Source organism: Pseudorca crassidens, chromosome 2 (assembly GCF_039906515.1).
Source record: "Pseudorca crassidens isolate mPseCra1 chromosome 2, mPseCra1.hap1, whole genome shotgun sequence".
Classification (NCBI taxonomy): Eukaryota; Metazoa; Chordata; class Mammalia; order Artiodactyla; family Delphinidae; genus Pseudorca; species Pseudorca crassidens.
In genome coordinates, this window is record NC_090297.1 from 135,658,500 (window position 1) to 135,678,868 (window position 20,369).

At 45.7% G+C, this 20,369-nt stretch overlaps 1 protein-coding gene and 1 long non-coding RNA gene across 3 annotated transcripts in view; one reads left to right on the plus strand and one right to left on the minus strand.

Moving 5' to 3' along the window:
- Window positions 1–11,983: 11,983 nt before the first annotated feature.
- Window positions 11,984–20,185, minus strand: LOC137219764 (uncharacterized). The gene is made up of 2 exons (XR_010941234.1): window positions 20,120–20,185; window positions 11,984–12,125 (listed from the first exon to the last, which is right to left on the minus strand). It is a non-coding gene; the product is annotated as an uncharacterized lncRNA (long non-coding RNA).
- The window catches only part of KIAA1614 (KIAA1614 ortholog), a 56,184-nt gene continuing 55,570 nt past the window's right edge, over window positions 19,756–20,369 (plus strand). For both annotated transcript variants that reach the window (XM_067728814.1, XM_067728813.1), the window contains exon 1: window positions 19,756–20,051. In XM_067728814.1, the coding sequence (XP_067584915.1) occupies window positions 19,771–20,051 (281 nt within the window). In that variant the 5' untranslated portion in view covers window positions 19,756–19,770. The remainder of the gene's footprint in view (window positions 20,052–20,369) is intronic.

The window sequence follows — 20,369 nt, forward strand, 5'->3', positions numbered from 1 at the left end:
CGCAACAAAAGAAGCCACTGCAATGAGAAGCCCGCGCACCGCAACTAAGAGTAGCCCCTACTTGCTGCAACTAGAGAAACCCAGTGTGCAGCAACAAAGACCCAATGCAGACAAAAAAAAATTTTTTTAATAATAATTAAATTTTTAAAAAAAGATAAGCTGTGAATATATATGAATCACTGGATACTCAACAGCCCTTTCTATAATCTGATGATAATAATACATGCTCAACATTTGTATACCTATAGGCATATAAATACACTATAGTTTTTTTTGTGTTTTTTTTTTTTTACTTTTTTGCGGTACACGGGCCTCTCACTGCTGTGGCCTCTCCCGTTGGCGGAACACAGGCTCCGGACGTGCAGGCTCAGTGGCCATGGCTCACGGGCCCAGCCACTCCACGGCATGTGGAATCTTCCCGGACCGGGGCACGAACCCGTGATTAGATTTTTTTCTTAGTTTATGAGAATAATAATGATTAATTTTACACATTTTTGGTTTTACTTAAATACATAAATTTTATTAAATATTCATGAAGCTATTTTTCAAAAACTGATTTGAGGAATTTCTATAATTTTACAGTTTCTGACACTTCTTTTTCTTACTTTCCCACCTTTTCCCTAAGGAAATTAAGGAATTTTTGAATTCTTAAAAAATTAATTTAGTATGTGTTTACTGAGTTCCTATCATATACTAGGCATTACTTTGATACTTAATTTTAGTTAAAATTGGTTTAATAACTATTATAGTTTTATGGAGACAAGCAGGGAAAGATGATAAAATTACTTCTAAACTACTTATCTGAAACCACTGCCAAAAAAGCCAGACTGTCACGTTACTAGGTATCAGCACCCCAGGATAAGCTGAATTTTCTATCACCAAGTTAGAGATTCTTTTTTACCACTTCCCAGGCAAACATCAAATCCTATTATTTGGGTTTTTTTTTTAACTCATCCTTTTAAAAATAAAAGTATTAGAACTGTCAAGATTTGTTTCTTCAGAACTTTCTATTGCCAAAAAACTGTCCTTATAATTCATCTTATAATTCACTTAGGAATGTCTTATCTGAACGGATGTAGTTCTTTTTTAACAACTGGGGGCAGCTTCCTACACAGGAAACAAATTTAAATGATATCATTAAGTAACACATTAACATCAAAGTCCAGTGTTTACCTTTATAAAATGAAGTTTTTCCCCAAATATTAATATACTTTTATAGACTGCATAGCTGAATGAGAATGAGGATGATAATAGCATTCTGCCTTGTTCCAACTAGGGCAGCCTATGGCTTCTTTTCTGCATAAATGAATAGAATAACCAAAATCAAATGATTTTTGGCAGTAGATTTACTATGCTACTCTTCTTAAGGAAATGTTTCTAGGGTAAGGAGAAAACCAAGCAACTCAAGAGAAACAGGCAAGAGAATCAAGGAAAAGCATATTAATAATATTAACTCCCAAATATATTGCCACTTTACTAAATTTCAAAATTGCTATATTTGTGGTTTCTCAAACACTACCTTCTGACCAGATGAGCCAATAAAACTTAAAATTTTAGTCAGTTAGGGCTCCTGTAGCACTTCTATAAGGAAGTATCAAAGATAGCTTAGAAACTTCAGTTTGCCAAAGATTGTTCCTGTCAACTATTGAATTTAGATATTTTTTTCTGCAGTTCCACAGATTCCTTAGAAAACTTTAAGCCCCTCCCTGGCAGCTTTCGTTAAAAGACTTGCTGGATAGGGTATGTGCCCTGCTGCCAGCTATTGTCAGTGTTCATGAGGATATACGCTGATTTCCTTCTGCGGCCATGCCCCAACCTTGACTAGTCTGGGGCTCTAGCAGTAATACAATTCAGGGGAGAGGAGACATTCTTTTTCCAAATGTGCTCTGTTGTCACCAGGAAGTCACACAAAATCATATTTACTGAAATGTGTCAAGTACCTAGTAGATAGTAGAGGCTTAATAAATATTTGTTAAACTGAAAGGTGACTTCTAGTTACAATGGACACTGCAGAAATACAAAGCATCATAAGAGACTACTACAAGCAACTCTATGCCAATAAAATGGACAACCTGGAAGAAATGGACAAAGTCTTAGAAAGGTATAACCTTCCAAGACTGAACCAGGAAGAAATGGAAAATATGACCAGACCAATCACAAGTAATGAAATTGAAACCATGATTAAAAATCTTCCAACAACAACAAAAAAAAATCTTCCAACAAAAAGTCCAGGACCAGATGGCTTCACAGGCGGATTCTATCAAACATTTAGAGAATAGCTAACAGCGATCCTTCTCAGAGGAAGCAGAGGAAGGAACACTCCCAAACTCATTCTACGAGGCCACCATCACTCTGACACCAAAACCAGACAAAGATACTACAAAAAAAGAAAATTGCAGACCAATACCACTGATGAATATAGATGCAAAAATCCTCAACAAAATACTAGCAAACAGAATCCAACAACACATTAAAAGGATCATAAACCATGATAAAGTGGGATTTATCCCAGGGATGCAAGAATTCTTCAATATATGCAAGTCAATCAATGTGATACGCCGTATTAACAATTGAAGAAGAAAAACCATATGATCATCTCAATAGATGCAGAAAAAGCTTTTGACAAAATTCAACACCCATTTATGATAAAAAACATAGAGGGCATAGAGGGAACCTACCTCAACATAATAAAGGCCATATACAACAAGCCCACAGCAAACATCATTCTCAGTGGTGAAAAACTGAAAGCATTTCCTCTAAGATCAGGAACAAGACAAGGATGTCCACTCTCGCCACTATTATTCAACATAGTTTTGGAAGTCCTAGCCATGGCAATCAGAGAAGAAATCAGAGAAGAAAAAGAAATAAAAGGAATACGAATTGGAAAAGAAGAAGTAAGACTGTCACTGTTTGCAGATGACATGATACTATACATAGATTATCCTAAAGATGCCACCAGAAAACTACTAGAGTTAATTAATGAATTTGGTAAAGTTGCAGGTTACAAAATTAATGCACAGAAACCTCTTGCATTCCTATACACTAACAATGAAAGACCAGAAAGAGAAATTAAGGAAACAATCCCATTCACCATTGCAACAAAGAATAAAATACCTAGGAATAAACCTACCTAAGGAGGTAAAAGACCTGTATTCAGAAAACTATTAAGACAGTGATGAAAGAAATCAGAGATGACAAAAACAGATGGAGAGATATACCATGTTCTTGGATTGGAAAAATCAATATTGTGAAAATGGCTATACTACCCAAAGCAATCTACAGATTCAGTGCAATCCCTATCAAATCACCAATGGCATTTTTTTACAGAACTAGAACAAAAAATCTTAAAATTTGTATGGAGACACAAAAGACCCTGAATAGCCAAAGCAATCTTGAGGGAAAAAAAACAGAGCTGGAGGTATCAGGTTCCCTGACTTCAGACTACAGTGATCAAGACAATGTGGTACCAGCACAAAAACAGAAATATTTATCCATGGAACAGGATAGAAAGCCCAGAGATAAACTCACACACCTATAGTCAACTGATCTATAACAAAGGAGGCAAGGATATACAATGGAGAAAAGACAGTTTCTTCAATAAGTGGTGCTGGGAAAACTGGGCAGCTACATGTAAAAGAATGAAATTAGAACACTCCCTAACAGCATACACAAAAATAAACTAAAAATGGATTAAAGACCTAAATGCAAGACCAGACACTATCAAACTCTTAGAAGAAAACATAGGAAGAACACTCTTTGACATAAATCATGGCAAAATCTTTTTTGACCCACCTCCTAGAGTAATGGAAATAAAAACAAAAACAAGTGGGACCTAATGAAAATTAAAAGCTTTTGCACAGCAAAGGAAATTATGAACAAGACGAAAAGACAACCCTCAGAATGGGAGAATATATTTGCAAATGAAGCAACTGACAAAGGATTTATCTCCAAAATATATAAACAGCTCATGCAGCTCAATATTAAAAAAACAAACAACCCAATCCAAAAATGGGCAGAAGGCCTAAATAGACGTTTCTCCAAAGAAGACATACAGATGGCCAAGAGGCACATGAAAAGCTGCTCAACATCACTAATTATTAGAGAAATGCAAATCAAAACTACAATGAGGTGTCACCTCCCACCAGTTAGAATGGGCATCATCAGAAAATCTACAAACAAATGCTGGAGAGGGTGTGGAGAAAAGGGAACCCTCTTGCACTGTTGGTGGGAATGTAAATTGATACAGCCACTATGGAGAACAGTATGGAGGTTCCTTAAAAAACTAAAAATAGAATTACCATATGACCCAGCAATCCCACTACTGGCCATATACCCAGAGAAAACCATAATTCAAAAAGACACATGCACCCCAATGTTCATTGCAGCACTAATTTACAGTAGCCAGGTCATGGAAGCACCCTAAATGCCCATCGACAGACAAATGGATAAAGAAGATGTGGTACATATATACAATGGAATATTACTCAGCCACAAAAAGGAACGAAATTGGGTCATTTGTAGAGACGTGGATGGATCTAGAGACTGTCATACAGAGTGAAGTAAGTCAGAAAGAGAAAAACAAATATCGTATATTAACGCATATATGTGGAATCTAGAAAAATGGTACAGATGAACCAGTTTGCAGGGCAGAAATAGAGACACAGATGTAGAGAACAAACATATGGACGCCAAGGGGGAAAAGCGGCGGGGGTGTATGTGTGTGATGAATTGGGAGATTGGGATTGACATATATACACTGATGTGTATAAAATTGATGACTAATAAGAACCTGCTGTATAAAAAAAAATTTAAAAAAAAAACACCAAAAACTGAAAGGTAACTTCTAGAGCCTCTTAGTAGATAAGCTACTGAGTACATTTAGGAGGTAACTGGCTTTTTTTTAATTGCTACAGAGGCTGTACCTCTTAGGAATGCTTGCTTACTGGCAAACTGGTCAGTGTTCTCACTTTGATCCTGTGCTGAGAAGTTGTGTGAAAACTTGTTTCCGATGCTCCCTCACTGATAATTAGCAGATGCTTCTTCATCCTGTGGACTTTCTGTTCCACCCCACAGAGAACAGACCAGGTCCCTCAAGGGCAGAGTAGTCACTGCTGACCCTCATTTCCCACCACAGGCAAGGCCCATCTCACATCAGTGTACATCGAGTAGTGTTGGCACCATTTATAGAGGAGAAAGTGTTCAGTGACTGGCTGTGGACACTGCAGTAATTACTGAACCTGGGATTAGGTCTCTGATATGACTGGCTTGATAGCCCACATTCTCTGTTTCTCAGAGGAAAAGAAAGAAGAAAAAAAATTTTCCTGCTTGGCAGGGGCTAGGAAGTGGCTTGTGAATTACTGCTTCTTTCCAAAGCTATGCCTGATCAGATCACAACATAACCATTTTAAAGAAAATCAGAGAACACTCTCCTCCCTCCCACAAAACACACACGCACACAACTATAGGTTCTTCAACAAGCTGGGTTCCCCTGATTGTTGCTGAGAATTTGTCTTCCGCCCCTCCAGGGACGACAACTCTTGGAACTGTTTTTTAACTAAACAGTAACAACAAATGAGCTCCCTAATCGACTGCTTTTCACAGGAGTCCTCTCCCTTGAGCCAGCCACCTTCCTTCCCTCCCTTCCCTTCCCTCCAATTTTTAAAAGTTTTATCCATGGTGAATTGGGATGGTATACTGGGGAAGGCATGAACTTGCAATGTATCGGGCATTGGAGATGTAGAGAGAGTAGCTATAGCGCAATGAGATTGGATGGCTATTGCTAAGTGCCGTTGATGTCTACAGAAGGATCATGAACAGCTGAGGACAAGTACCAGGCAATTGAAAGTCAGATGTGGAACCAGAGGGCCTCTTTGTTTGCATACAAAGAAGCTCTCATCTCCTACAGCAAGAGGGGGAGGAAGGTCCAAGCCCAGGACTTAATAGAGTAGCAGACCTTCAAAGACAGTTAAACACCCAACAAAGGCAGGTCTGTTATGCTAGGTCAGGACCACTCTTGGGAAAACCTGACACATCAGATGCAATGTCTGGTTATTTTGACTCCTCAAACCCCTGAGAACAGTCTGAGCCTATAGACATACCTCCCCATAATCCTCACTAGCCCTCCCCATCCCCATTCCATGATTCCATAGGAGCTGGAGGAGATCCTGAGGGTGCTGGAAGAAAGGGACCAAATGTAAGATTGAATAGAGAAGAATTTTTGACTTGGAAGTACTCCCCAAGATGCAGAATTTAATTCCCTAGCAAGAATTCCAGGAGTCAGTACAAACCTGCTACTAGCATGGCTCCTAGAAACATGGAAAAAGTGATAGTCCATGTTGAGCAAAGTTAAAATTCCAGAATTGCTACAGTGGACAGTGAAGGCAGTGGCTACAAGGCTCAGGGAAGTGGGCATGCTGGATACACAATGGCTGGAAGGCCAAGAGGACATACCGTGGACAAAGGTCATAAAGAATGTACTGGTCAGAGCTACACCAGCCTCACTAAAAGTTCAAGGTGACTCTCTGCTATGAAGATACCATTACAGAACTGTGTAGACTGATAGCAATAGGGATGATAGGACTCAGAAACAACAGAGGCCAGGTGGCAGCAGCACAAAACCATCCAAAGTCGGTCATGATTACTGTAATGACTGGCAAGATCAGACGGAGTGGCAGCCAAGAAGGTCAGAACCACGGAGAGTTATAAGAATGGTTACTAGAATAGTGTCCCTAGAGACGAAATAGATGGGCAGTTACCCAAATTGTACTACCCAGCTTACTAGCGGAAGAAATGAAAGATGGACGAGCGGGAAGCTGAGGGCAGTTGCCCGATAAAAAGGCACATCGCTTGCCCAATTTCTGAACCTGAGCCAGTTTTCAAACCCAGAACTATTGACGGAAGTGGCTGGGTCCACAGGAGGAAAAACACTGCAATATCATGGCACATATACACAGCACTGATTCCCCTAGGTCTTCCGCACAGGCACCTATGGCTATTTGCTCAGGTAGCTGTGCACTAGGGAAAAGGGAATAATACCCAGACATTCTGAAGACTGTTGGACATAGGACCTGAGTTATCACTGATGCGCAAAGACCTGATTCATCATGGCCTCCACGTTAGCGTGGGTCCTATGGGCGGGGGCCAGATAATAACTGTAGTCCTGACCGATGTCCAGCTTACAGAGATCCACGGCACCCCTGGGCCCACCCCGTGGTCCATTACCCAGTCCTCAAACATATAATTGGGGTGACCTAGTTAGCAGCTGGGCCAACACCCACATTGCATGGTTGGTCTGCAGAATAAGAAGTATCATATGGGGAAAGGCCAAATGAAGTCTCAAATTAACCCTCTCCCCAGGCATAAATAAATAGATAAATGTAAAGTCATATTGTGGGAGACAGGAGAATGGAGATTATTGCCACATTCTATCCCTCTGCTCCTCCTCTCCATCCTTGTTTGACCAAGCTGGGCCCTGAAGAAACTGGATGAATTAGGAAGGGTCATTGTAGACCACCACAAGCTCAATCAAATATAACGACAGACACAGGCACAATGCCAGATGTGGTATCTTCATTAGATCAACTCAATACCACCTCAAGTATATGGTCTATAGCTAGTGACTTGGTGAAGGCATTCTTTTCTCTTCCAATAAAAACAGAGGATCAAAAACAATTCACATTTCTGAGAAAATGACAGTATCCATTAACAGTTTTGTTCCAAGGCCATATTAAGTCCAAAGAGATCCAGATCTGCTGGACATCCACAGTACATCACATTGATCCACTGCATTGATTACATTATATTGATTGGGTCAGATGAGCAAGAGGTGGCTAGCACACTGGAGACCTTTATAAGACGCGTGTTCCAGAGGGTCAGAGCTAAACCCTGAGAAGATTCAGGAGCCTGCCACATCTGTAACATTTTCAGAAGTCCAGTCATCAGGTCCAGTAACCAGGACCTCTTCTCCAAAGTGAAAGACAAATTATTGCATCTTGTACCTCCTACCATAAAGAAGGAAACATTCCAGGTAAACCTGTTCAAGTTCTTGAGTCAGCATATTCTACACCCAGAGATACTGCTCTGACTCATGTACCAGGTGATGTGAAAGGCTGCGAACTTTGAATGAGTCCCAGAGCAGCAAAGGACTCTGCAACCAGCCCAGGATGCCATGTGAGCAATCCTGCTGCTTGGGCCTTATGACCTGACAGACCCTATGGTGTTGTTGGAGATATCAGTGGTGGGGAAAGATACCATGTGGAGTTTGTGGCAAACTCCAATGCGAGCCCCCAGGCTCTGGAGTAAGACCATGCCTTCTGCAGTGAAGGATTATATGCCTTTGAATAACAAGTTCTAACCTGCTAGTGGTCCCTGATAGAGAAAGAATGTCTAACCATGGGTCACCAACCAACCTTGTGGCTAGAACTGCCCATCAAATGCTGGGTCCTTTCAGACCCAGTGAGTCAGATTGGGTGGAAGTGGTACCCCCAGGACTGAGCATTAGGAGGGTCAGAGGGCACAAGCAGGCTGCATGAACAAGTAACCTAGACCCCCCTCTCACCTACCATGATTGCCTGAGAGCTCCTCCCTCAGGGCACACCTATGGCTGTATGGGACACCCTGTAAAACCAAATGAAAGAGGAGAAAAAAGCCTGAGCTCGTTTCATGGATGGGTCAGCTCCATATGTGGGTGCAAGCTGCAATTGGACAGTAGGTGCACTGCAGCCTCACACAGGGGTAACCTTGAAAGACAGTAATGAAGGAAAATCCAATTGTCAGAGCTTTGAGCAGTGTACTGGTCATCCACTTGGTGCAGAAAGGAGAAGTGACCCAAGGTTAGACTATATCGTGGCAAATGGCCTGGCTAGCTGATTAGGAAAAACGGGAAGATCAGGGATAAGGGGTCTGGGGTAAAGGTCTGTGGATGGACTTATGGAAATGGGGGTGAAGTGGGAAAATCTTTGAATCACATGTTAACATCCTCAGACAGCATCCACCATTGATGAAGAACTAAACGACCAAGCAGACAGATGACTCATCCCACTGACCTCAGCCAGCCTCTGTCACCAGCCGCTCCCGTGTTGGCATGATGGAAACATGAACAAAGTGGCTGAGGGGGCAAAGATGGAGGCTATTCATGGGCCACAAATGTAGACTATCACTTACCAAAGGTAATTTGGCTTCTGCTGCCACCAGAGTCATCCTGCCTGCAACAGAGACCAAAACGGAGTGCCCATTATGGCACCATACTAGTCGCTCTTCCTCAAGAGACAAAACCATCCAGCTGGTAACAAGTTGACTACATTAGGCCCTTTCCATCCTGGAAGGTTCAGAAGTTTGTTCTTTACCCTCAGAGGAATAGATACATATTCAGGTTATGGGTTTGCCTTTTCCTGACCACAGAGGGTCTCAACCAGCACCACCATCTGAAGCCTTTCAGAGTACTTTATCCACTGGTATGGGATTCCATATAATACCACCTCAGACCAGAGGGCTAACTGTAGCATGGGGGGTGTGAGAGTCAGCTCATGACCATGGAATTCACCACCTAGAAGCTGCCAGCCTGAAAGAGCTGTGGAATGGTATACTGAAAGCATAGATAAGTGCCAAGCAGAGGCAGTACTCTCTGAGTATGGGTGTCACACTCCAGGATTCCATACATGCATTGAATCAAAACCTTGTATATGGTACTGGGCCCCCAAAGGGAAGGACACAGAGTCTGAGTACCAAGGTGTGGAAGCAGGAATAGCTCCACTTAGCATCAAGCTCATTAATCCACTTTCTGCTTTCTGTCCCCTGACTCTGAGCTCTGCAGGACTGGAAGTCCTGGTCCCACTGAATTATGAGCTAGGGTACTTTGGGCTTCCTCTGTCCAGGCACCAGCAGGCAAACAGAGGAGTCATGGTTTGGTAGAGTAATTGATCCCGATCATCAGGAAGAGGAGGGCTGCTATTATGAGCAGCGGGGACGGGAGGAGTATGTTTGGCACCCAGGTGTAGAAAACAGATGTTTCAAAGAACACGTATATCATTTATAATTTATAATATATCATTTATAATCCTTCAGGATTATCGGATTCTAGTCTTATTCCTCAACTCAAGCTGTTTTGCAACTCTTTGTTAAGTTATAGGAAATGTAACTTCTGTCTTGTCCAGTAGTGATTTTAATGGACTCTCTTCCCACTGTAGAGAAAAACTTTGTCTCTACCTGCAGTTCATCCCAACTTTCATTTATGCCATAAACGTCTGTGCTTTTTGGCTTCCCTAAGCTTTTGTATATATACACATATCTCATTCATCTTTGTATCTGTTGAAGAGTCATGCTTTTGTCTTTTTTCTGGAAAGAAAATTATTTTTTAACACAGGTGACCTGGCCACTCTTGATACTCCCTTGATACTCCCAATTGTGCCTGTAAACGGAGAGATACAGAAACCTCAGCCCAAGGACACAGTGACCAGGGCCCAGGCCCCTTGGGGGTAAGGTCTGGGTCATATCATCAGACTAGCCTCTGAAGCTGGGAGAGCTGATAACTGATGAGGAGAGGCATCTAGAGTGAAGGAGCATCGACTGTGGCCCAGAGACCCACTGCATCAGTGGGGGGCTGGCTTGTCCTACTAACCTCCCTCGGGAAGAAAATCTCACCACAGTCCTGGAAGAACTGCTGTCTGGACATGTGTGGAAAAGTGAGCCAAATGACACAAAGGGTGAATTAAGGTGGACACAGAAGTGCCCCGCCCAGATCTCTGTCCAAGGAAGGACTCGCTTCACAGGTGTGGGGGCACAGGTAAGGGGGCTGCTGTGAGCAGTGTCTCTGGTTGACAGCTCCTCCAGTGTCTGCCTCAGTGGCAGACAGCTACCTCATTACAAACCATGCCCTTTCTGGGGCAATCAACGTCCAGTGACTACACGAATCCACGTGGAGTGACTGTTCTTTATGCCGGGCATATAAATGCTCAGCCATCTTGTCCCAACACGTGACAACTCTGAGGGGCAATATTCACCCCAGGGCCTCATGCTGGATTGGCCAAGTGTTTGTCGGCCCCTCTCTGTGGTTCAACTTCTTCCTCCACCCATCCTGCTTCTCCCTTTAATTTCACAGGTGTAGCTCTCTAACAAATATTGTATACCCCATGCTTCCTCTCAGCACCTTCTACTGGAGAACCTACCCTGGGGCACTAGTCCCCTTGCTTCTAATCCATCTTCTCTCTGCAATCCGGAACTTTGTTTTGTTTTTGTAAACACACATCCAACCATGTCATTTCATCAGTGACTCAAAATCATCAGTGACTTCTCAGACCACGGTATTTGTTCCCTTAGACATGCCAGGAGATATGAGAAGCCAAAAATTTTACTCTTCTGAAATTTTAAATGCTACCTACAATCTGTCCTATATATTGTAGGACACGAGGCTCTTAAGAATCCAACCTCCTTCTGCTAGTCCGTATTCATTTCTACCCATCCTTGGAATGGAAGCTTCAGGAAAGCCTGTCTCCCTGCCTCCATGCGTGAGGCTGATTCTCCAGAGAATTTCTCCTCCTGCCCTTCACCTGCCCAGGAAAAGCCAGCAAGCACTTTCACTTTCCTTCAGAAAAACTAACATGCCCCTGTTCTTACACTCCACCAGTACCCCCTTTAGAGCACTCCTTATCTCTATCAAGTCTGGTCATTTGTCAGTCTCTACCCACCACCCCAAATTTCCCCCCCATTCTAGACTGTTCTTGAGGACAAGGGTGCTATCTAATTTTCTCTCCTCAGTGTCCAACCATAATGCCTGGTTTACGCTAAGAAATATCAGCGTAATTGAAAACATGAGTTGAATAAATTTGGCCAAAGGTAATTTGTGTATATGAATGTTAATAGCAGCTTTATTCACAATGCAAAAAAAACTGGAAACAACCAAATGTCCATCAACAGGTAAATGGATAAACAAATTGGGTAAATTGTCTTGGTCTGCTAGGGCTACCATAACAAAATACCACACACTGGGTAGCTTAAATAACAGAAATTTATTTCTCGTCCTGAAGGCTGGTAGGTAGAGATCAAGATGTTAGCAGATTTGGTTTCTCTGGAAGCGTAACTGCTTGGCTTGCAGACGGCTGCCTTCTCGCTGTCCTCACATGGCCCCTTCTCTGTGGACACATCAAAAGGTAATTTAAATTTTTTTTTTGTTGTGGTACGCGGGCCTCTCACTGCCGTGGCCCCTCCTGTTGCAGAGCACAGGCTCTGGACGCACAGCCTCAGCGGTCATGGCCCACGGGCCCAGACGCTCCGCGGCATGTGGGATCCTCCCGGACCGGGGCACGAACCCGCGTCCCCTGCATCGGCAGACAGACTCCCAACCATTGCGCCACCAGGGAAGCCCCTGAAAAGGTAATTTTAAAGGAGGATATAGTCATGCCTTTCATAGAATTATAGATTTTATTTGTCATTAATTAATAGAACCCATACAGTGTTACAACCTGTTCAGAAGAGAATCTGAAACGCAGGCAAATATATAGACATCTGGAATGGTGAGAAAAATTTACAAATAAATGCAAAATCAGCAAAACTGGTCAATATTCATGGGTCATTTCCACCAACTATAATTGGCATTCGTATGGACGAAAATAATGTGCATTACTGTCAGTTTTTCTACAATTTATAGAATTGTAAAATAACTCAGATAACCTGAAAGGATGCAGTAGACAGTGTACCCAGTAATGCTTTTTGGACCATTTCAAAGCTTTTTGCATTTTCCCCTATACTTTAACTCCTCCAACCCAAATTATGCAGTTACTTATCAGGTCATTTGACATGATTAAACACACACACACACACACCCCAAAATGTTTTGTTCTCAACACCCTAGAGAAAAATCCTTTTCAGCTTTCGCCAGTTAGCTAAAACCAGAAGCCTGGCTCAGGTCCTGGGGCAGATGGAATCCACCTCAGTTCTCCTCTTATTTCGTCTAAATCTTCACAGGAATGGCCCAAACTCAGTAAGAGATATTATTAGCAGTATCAACGTTAGCAAGAGAAAGATTGTTTTTGTCTTAGATGCTCCATACTGAAGAAGTTTTAAAAGCTAAGCACCTTTTTGGTGACTTAGAGGGATGTACCAACTATGATTTTCACTGCTGCTCTCCTGGGGGCAGAAACAAGTCCCCAGGGCCCAGCTCCTAAGACTGCTGCAGAAATGGAGCCAGACGTTGCTGGGAAGATGTTGGTGAAGAGACTCAAGAGCGAGAAAGGGGAGGAGGAGAGTAGAGAGGTGATTCTGGGTGAACAGCATCTTGGGGGAAAAAGAAAATAGCCATGGACCATGCAGAGAACCTTTCCAAACATGGCTGCTTATGAAGGGGTTATGTGGGGCTCAATGGGTCAGGACTTTGCACGTACAAAATCAGAGCTTTCAAGGGATGGCAAACCCTCAGACACTGGCACTCCCAGAATGCTTTCTAAGAAGTTATAGAGAATCCACTTTAGCCTGATCCCTGAGCCCACTGGCCCTATGGGGACTCCTCTCTCCTCAGCTCAGTAAAGGTAGCACCTCACACCCTTCCCCAGCAAGCTCTGAAAAGGGCCACCGTGTCACAGCCCTCTACACACTAAACATACCTCTGCAGGCAACCCCAGATTCTCCTTGGGGCGGTATCTTCTCTTTGAACACCCTAACCTCCTCCAGACCCCATCCACCCCTTCGCTCTCCACCATAGCTCTTAAAACTTGTTTTGGACCCAACCTCTTCTTACCTTTTTGTTACCAGCTGATTCTTTTATTACTTCTATGGCCCTTAAGTCTGTAAAGATTTCGTCCAACAAGCCAACCATATTTATTGCATGATAATCCTTGTCCCCATGACAACCCACGTTGTCATACTGAGTTGATACAATACCAGTCAAAAGCAAAGACACTTCTCATGGTAAATGTATAATTTTCTTTAGACTTCTTTAAATATGGGCTATAGCTTACGCTCCCCTCCCCATCAGGTGTCTAGGGACCCCAGGTTGGGAAACCCCGCTCTGAGGATTAATGTTGAGTGACTGCAACCAAGTCTCCCTTGCTCTCCCTTTTCTCAGATGGGCAAAGTGAGGCTGTTAGTTTTAAGGTGAACTGACTTAGTCAAATTGACAAAGAATCAGAATGGAAATTGAGATTTTTTTTCAGTCTCACCTTTTTTGGTCTCTAACTCCTCTTAGCATTAGATTTTCTTAAAAAATAAAATAAAATTTAGCTGGGATGGGCTGCCACTTGCCCCCAAGGGAGTCTTTTCTGCTTGCAGCCTGGCCCTCTCTATGGGATCCTAGAATTTGCTGCACAGCAGCTGCCTGCTCCTCCCCTCTGGGTCAAGAGACCTAGACCACCCTGACAAGAAAGAACCTGAGAGATTGTCTGGTCCAGGTTGTCCCAAAGTGTGTTCCTTAAGATGTTAATTGCTATTTGGGGGGAAACAGTTTCCATGGTCAATTACTTTTGAGAAAGGCGAAGTTAAGCAAAGGTAAACTGGTTCGGTTTTGTTTTGTTTCACTTCAGGACTTGCCTGAGCCTTTGAAATGCCTTTGGGCCTAATGACCTGCCAGGAGGATGAGATGGCATGTATTATCGCCCAAATTTATTGGACTTGAAATCTCTTTTTCACAGGAGACCTACTCATACCCCACAGGGCCCTGGGGTTCTGAGAAGCTTAGTTTGGGACCTGTTAGTCCAGCCCAGCATTTCCAGATGAAGAAACTGAACTCCTCGGAGTGACCAGTCCTTGGACCCACAAGTAGACGTGGTCCCTCCAGAGCTGAACCCAGGTTGCCAGAGACTAATCCTGAACTTTTCAAACTGGGGTCTTTTCCTCTATACCTCGCCCACCACATATTTAACCCAGGAAAAAACCTTTCCAATGGCCCCCGGAAGTGGAGGGAATTTGCTCAGAGAGAGGCTGCTTCTGAGGCTCGTTTGTGTCCGGAGCAAAACCTGCCAGGCTCGTGGGGGCAGGAGGGAATGGCGAGGCAAGAACCCCTGCAGGACGAGGTGTTGCACAGCCGGGGGCTAGAAAGGGCTCCCCGAGGCTTTCATAGACTCTTGTATGTCTTAATCCAGTTATTGAATAGTACTGAGCATTTTCTGTCTTTTCTCAAGATCAAAAACTGTCACAAACATGACTCCAGCTCTCAGTCAACCTCCAATACCTTTCTCCCTGCATCTGCTCTCATTTAGTTAATGAGAAAATTGACTTGGCCAAGATGACCGTGGTTATTGACAGACAGGTGAAAGCTAGGTGTCCTCTCCTTATACTGATGACGGCCTCCCACAGGCCAGGCATGGGAGAGTGGGAGGGAGAGTTTTAAAATATTTGCCTAAGCCCAGTCATTTCCTTATGATTAGGATTATGAAATGAAAAGCTACAGTTCGGGCTCACACGGGAACAGACGCCCAGCAGACTCAGAGTGGCCCTCAAGGGCAGTGAAGTCTGGAGTCCGTCTCTCCAGGGAAGGTCCTGTCCCATCCCAGCAGCTCCCTGCCTGCCCGCCTGGGGGAGCAGTGCAGGCTGACCCTGACCAGGTAGGAACCACGCCTTTGACTTTCTTGGGTCTTAGTCAATTCAGGCACGTGTGGCAAAGGACAGCATGGCATACGTGTATTCACACTTGTGTGTTGGCATGTGCAGAGCGGCATGACTAGAAAACTGAGTGGCTGCTCTCTGGAGGTGCCCAGTTGTTGTGTTGCCTGACTGTTATGTACCTGCTGTCTTCTCTCAACATATTTTTGCATGCTTCTCTCTTGTTATTTTCTCCTCTCCCCTTCCCCATCTATTTCTTCTTCTGAGAGCTATTTTATCTCCAAGTTTCCAGGCTCATTCAGAATTGAAGTGTAAGGTCCACGCCACTGTCTGTGATCAATGGCCACTTTGGGGAAAGAGAGGAGGGGCAGGTGCAAGGAGGCCTGAGCATCAGGCGTAAATGGCAGTCATCAGGAAGCCCAGGTGCCGGTCCTCGCCCTGCCAGTGACCGACTTTCTCACAGGCCCTGGGGCAGGATGGGCCATACTGAGGGAATTAACCAAATCCTTTGAAATGATCTTGATGCTCTTAGCAGCAGTGGCCCCCTCTTCTCCTCTTAGGCATCCTTACCTGATAGGGATTTTTTCTTTCATTTAACCACGTGGCATCTAGTCAATAGCTTTTATGTGCCGGACACGTGTTGGGGCCAGGAACGCGCATGTGGATCAGGAAGCACTCTGTGACGTGTCAGACGTTGACAACTCAATGTGATAAGTGCTTTGGCAGAAGCGGGCCCAGGATGCCCTAACCCAGGTTGGGAGGAGTGCAGAGGATGCTGGGAAGGTGTCCCTGAAGGGGCGACATTTGAGCTGAGTGTGGAAGGTCTAGGAGGAGACATCCAAATTGGGATGGGATGTATATGTGTGTGGAGTGAAGCAGTGTGTGTCAGGCTGAAGGAAAGATGGGCAAAGGTGAGGAGATGTGAACCATTGTGGCCAGTCGGGGAAACTAGAAGCAATTCAATATGGTGGGTGTGCAGGACAGGCTGTTGGGGTAGTGAGAGCGAGGCTGGAGGGACCCCTGTGCCATAAGAAGGAGTTTGCCTTTTAACCTGACGACTTGGGCTTCTTGAAACTGGGCCTCAAAATCACCTGGGAAGCTTATTAGGAAACAGAGTCCTGGCCTAACTCCAGCTAAGGAATCAGAATCTTCAAGGGTGAGACCTGAGCAACAGCCTTTCGAGCAGAGTCCCAGGAGAGTCTACACAGACACCGGTCAGAGTAAACCTTGGGAAATAGTGGGAGGGTTCCAAGCAGGGGAGAGGCAGGCACATGGGAGACCAGTCCCGACACTCTCTTGAGCCTCTGCTGGAAGGAAATTATGAGGGCCTGAGGGGAGGCCCTGGGCAGTGAACAGTGTCCCCAGGAGTCGCTGCCAGGATCAGTTGCCTGAGTGCTCCTCTGACCATGTGCCCCATGACCAGGACAGGAACGACCAGGAAATTCTGCTTTCCAGCTGGACAAGGTCCTTCAGGCAGTACAGTGGAGGGATGGCAGAGGCATCCCTCCCATCCATTCCCACCCGACCTGCTCTAACGCACTGACCTCAAAGGACTGTTTCATCCTTTCCCTCCATCCTAAGTGAAACCCTATTTCCACATCCCACAAGGCTCCTTATTCAAGCTGAGTGTTCAGAGCACACTGGGGGAGGGTGGAGAGGAGGAGTGAGGCTTGTTTTTTCATCCAGGCTCAGGGGAAGGAGGCTTCCTGGGATGGTGGGTTTCCCTAGGTGATTCAAATGGAGGAAGGGGACTACATGATTGCTATTTACTATATATTCATGTGCCTCCTAGATTTCTCTCCAAAGGTTGGTAATGAAAGTGTCTGATACACAAGGAAATAAGGCAGTTCCCCAGCCCAGAAACGCGCCATGCTCAAGGCTAAGGCCTGATGCAGACCACCCTCTAGGGACTCCCACCTCAAAGGACGGGGTCCAAACTCCTCACCCCAGGCCTAGAGGCCCTCAACCAGGGGCCAGCGCAAGCCCTGCGCTGCAGCCTCACCCCAGCCCCAGACTTTCCCAGATTAACTTTTACACTTAACGCTTAAACCAGGCAGTTTCACACCTCAGTGCCTGTGTTTATGCTAATCCCCCCCTCTGACGTGCCTCTCCCACCCCTCCCCCTCTGTCTGGCTAATTCCTGCTCATGCTGCAAGACCCAGCTCTCCGTGATACCTCCCGTCCCACCCAACACACATCTCAATCTTGCTATTCCTGTGAACGACCCACACCTCTTCGCTATGCTAACCTTGATGGGACCACTTACACAGTAAGTTTAAGCACCTGCCCCTCCCCCACTCCACCTTGACCGGAAATTCCTAAAGGGCAGGGTCTGTGGTACTACATTTTGTCTCCCCAGTGCCTGGCACATAGTAGGAGCTCAAGAGATATTTGCTGAACCAAATAGAAACCAGATGAATGAGAAGTGCCCTCAGACATGTGAATGCCATGATAATTTAAGAGCATTCTAAGGATTTGCTTATTGGTGTTTTTAGGACGGGTGCCTCTGTATAGCTATGACACCCCATCCCCCTGTTAAGTGCAAAATAACAAACTTAATGAGTAAATTGAAGGTGATTATTTGCATCTTAAAAGGTGGAGGGCAGGTCTCCTTTAAATATTAAGCCCTTGCTAGAACTTTCAGAAACTTGCCTTACAGATCATTAACGTCTGGGGGAGGGGTGGGAGCCGGAGTCCTGGAGCTGGAACCTCTAAGAGGCTGAGCTCCAAAGTTGCGTCTATGAAAGGAGGAAGCAAGGCAGAAGGTCTTGGACCCAGACAGAACTGGGTTCAGACTCTGGCTATACTAGCTGTGTGGCCTTGGGCAAGTCCCTTAACCTCCCTGTACCCCGATTTCCATATTCCTAAAGTGGGGATACACCATACCTACTTTGCAGGGTTGTTGTAAAGATCTAAAAGGTCCTACCTAGAATGCCTTCCCTCATAGGAGGTCCCCAATAATAGTAATAGTATCGTTGTTGGTAGGGTTGACATGGCATATGGAGGGGAAGAAGGAGTCTTTTGAGGTTTACAGGATTTTACCTGGGCTGGCAGAATAGGAAGGCAGAAAGGATCCAGAAATGTAAGGGCCAGACCATCATGGCAACATAATTTGACTATCACAGCACTTCACAATTAGTTTTACTTCTTTAAACGGAATCTTTCCATGTTGAACACGCAGAATGCTGGCAACAGCACTGTACTGTGTGGTTAATGTGAGGGTCTTGGACTTATTGGCTCTGTGACCTTGGGCAGATCACCTAACTCAGTTTCCTCATTTGTAGAAAGGAGACAGTAAACAGTACCCATCTCTTAAGGCTGCAGTTTGAGACAAGGAATGTAAGGCGCTTAACCCAATGCCAGGTGCACAGGGCGCCCTCCATAAATGGTACCAGTTACTGTATTATGAAGTGATCGGTACTAACAAGCACAGAATGGTAAATGCCCTGTTGGAAGAACCGCTTCCTCTGGGAATATGTTAACTGCAAGAGCACTACCCACGACTCTGGAGACCACCTGTCCCAGAGCTGTGTGACCTTGGGCCTGTTCTGTAACACAGGGGGTTTGCCCTAGATAATCTCCCCGGTTCCTAAATTAGCCCAAGGTTAGTCCACCCACAGCTCCCCAAACAGCTGCTCTCAGACCTGTATGCTTTTGCCCTGCCCAGATGCCCCCTTCCCCCTCTTCTGCAGGGTAACTCCTACTCACTTAAGGGCAGGCCTCCTTACCATCCTTCCCTGCCACCCTTCCTGGCTCTGCGCAGCAGTTAGCGCACTGTGTGGTCCTTACTGTTGCAGGTCTGTCATCTAGATGGTGACTGTAGTGCCTCAGTGCAAATAGCAACCGCGCTTGAGAGAGAAACTTGTTGGCAGAAGGAAAAGATCAGCACTTTTCCTTTGTAGAGATTTCCGGAACCTCCTGGGTCCTAATTCTCTTACTGTTTCCCGTTTGTTGTGGAAAAATAGGTTTGGATATAGTTGGGGACCTGTCCCCTCCCTCTGGGCGGAAAGAGAAAGCAAGCCCAATTGGTTGGGGCCACAGCTGCTGGTAAAGTCCTTTGCAGCTACTTCATCCCAGGTCTGGAAAAAGTGACAAGGGATCTTCAGGAGTGCCCAGAACCCCCGAGAATCGGTCCCCATTCAAGGCGACTGCCAGTGCAGGCACCTGGCTCTCCCCTAAGCAGGACAGGATGAGGGAACTCTCGTCCACTACGGGTCCCCTCGCGCCGCTGGAAAGCGGAAACAAATGACCTTGACCTCCAAGGAGACGGCCCCTCGGAGAGGGCGACTCCTCCGGAAAAGTTGTCTAAACAAAGGGCATTCCTCAGCTTCCACCCAGACAGCCCACAGCCGAGCCTCCTCCCCACGCCCCGGGTGTAGGGTTACACTCCTTCTCGCGAAGCTCTGGGAGAAAGTGGTGTTTCCGCAGCTTTGGCTCGCGTGGAGCCGCGTCCCACGGCCGCGCTCTCCCAGAAGCCTCGGCTGCGGGCGCTCGCCGGGCGGACTGGGCTACCCGGGCCGGGAGAGGTTAGGTCCGGCGGCCCGGAAGGCAGCCCCTGCCCCGTCCGAGTCCCCAAACTCGCGGGCGTGCTTGCCGCTTAGACGTCTGGAGGGCATCGCTCGCCGCCGCCGGGAGGGGCAGCTCCGCAGGGCGCGGGCGGCCGGGACCGGGACCGCGGCGAGCGCGGAGGGCGGCGGGGCGGGGTGGGGGCCAGGGCCGCTCCTCTAGCCCCTTCCGCCGCCCCTCCTTTCTGCTCTCCCGCTCCCTCTTCCCGTCCCGGCCGGGAAGGCGCCGGGCTTGGCCTCTCTCCCCTTCGTGGCCGAACCATGAGCTAACAGCCCATG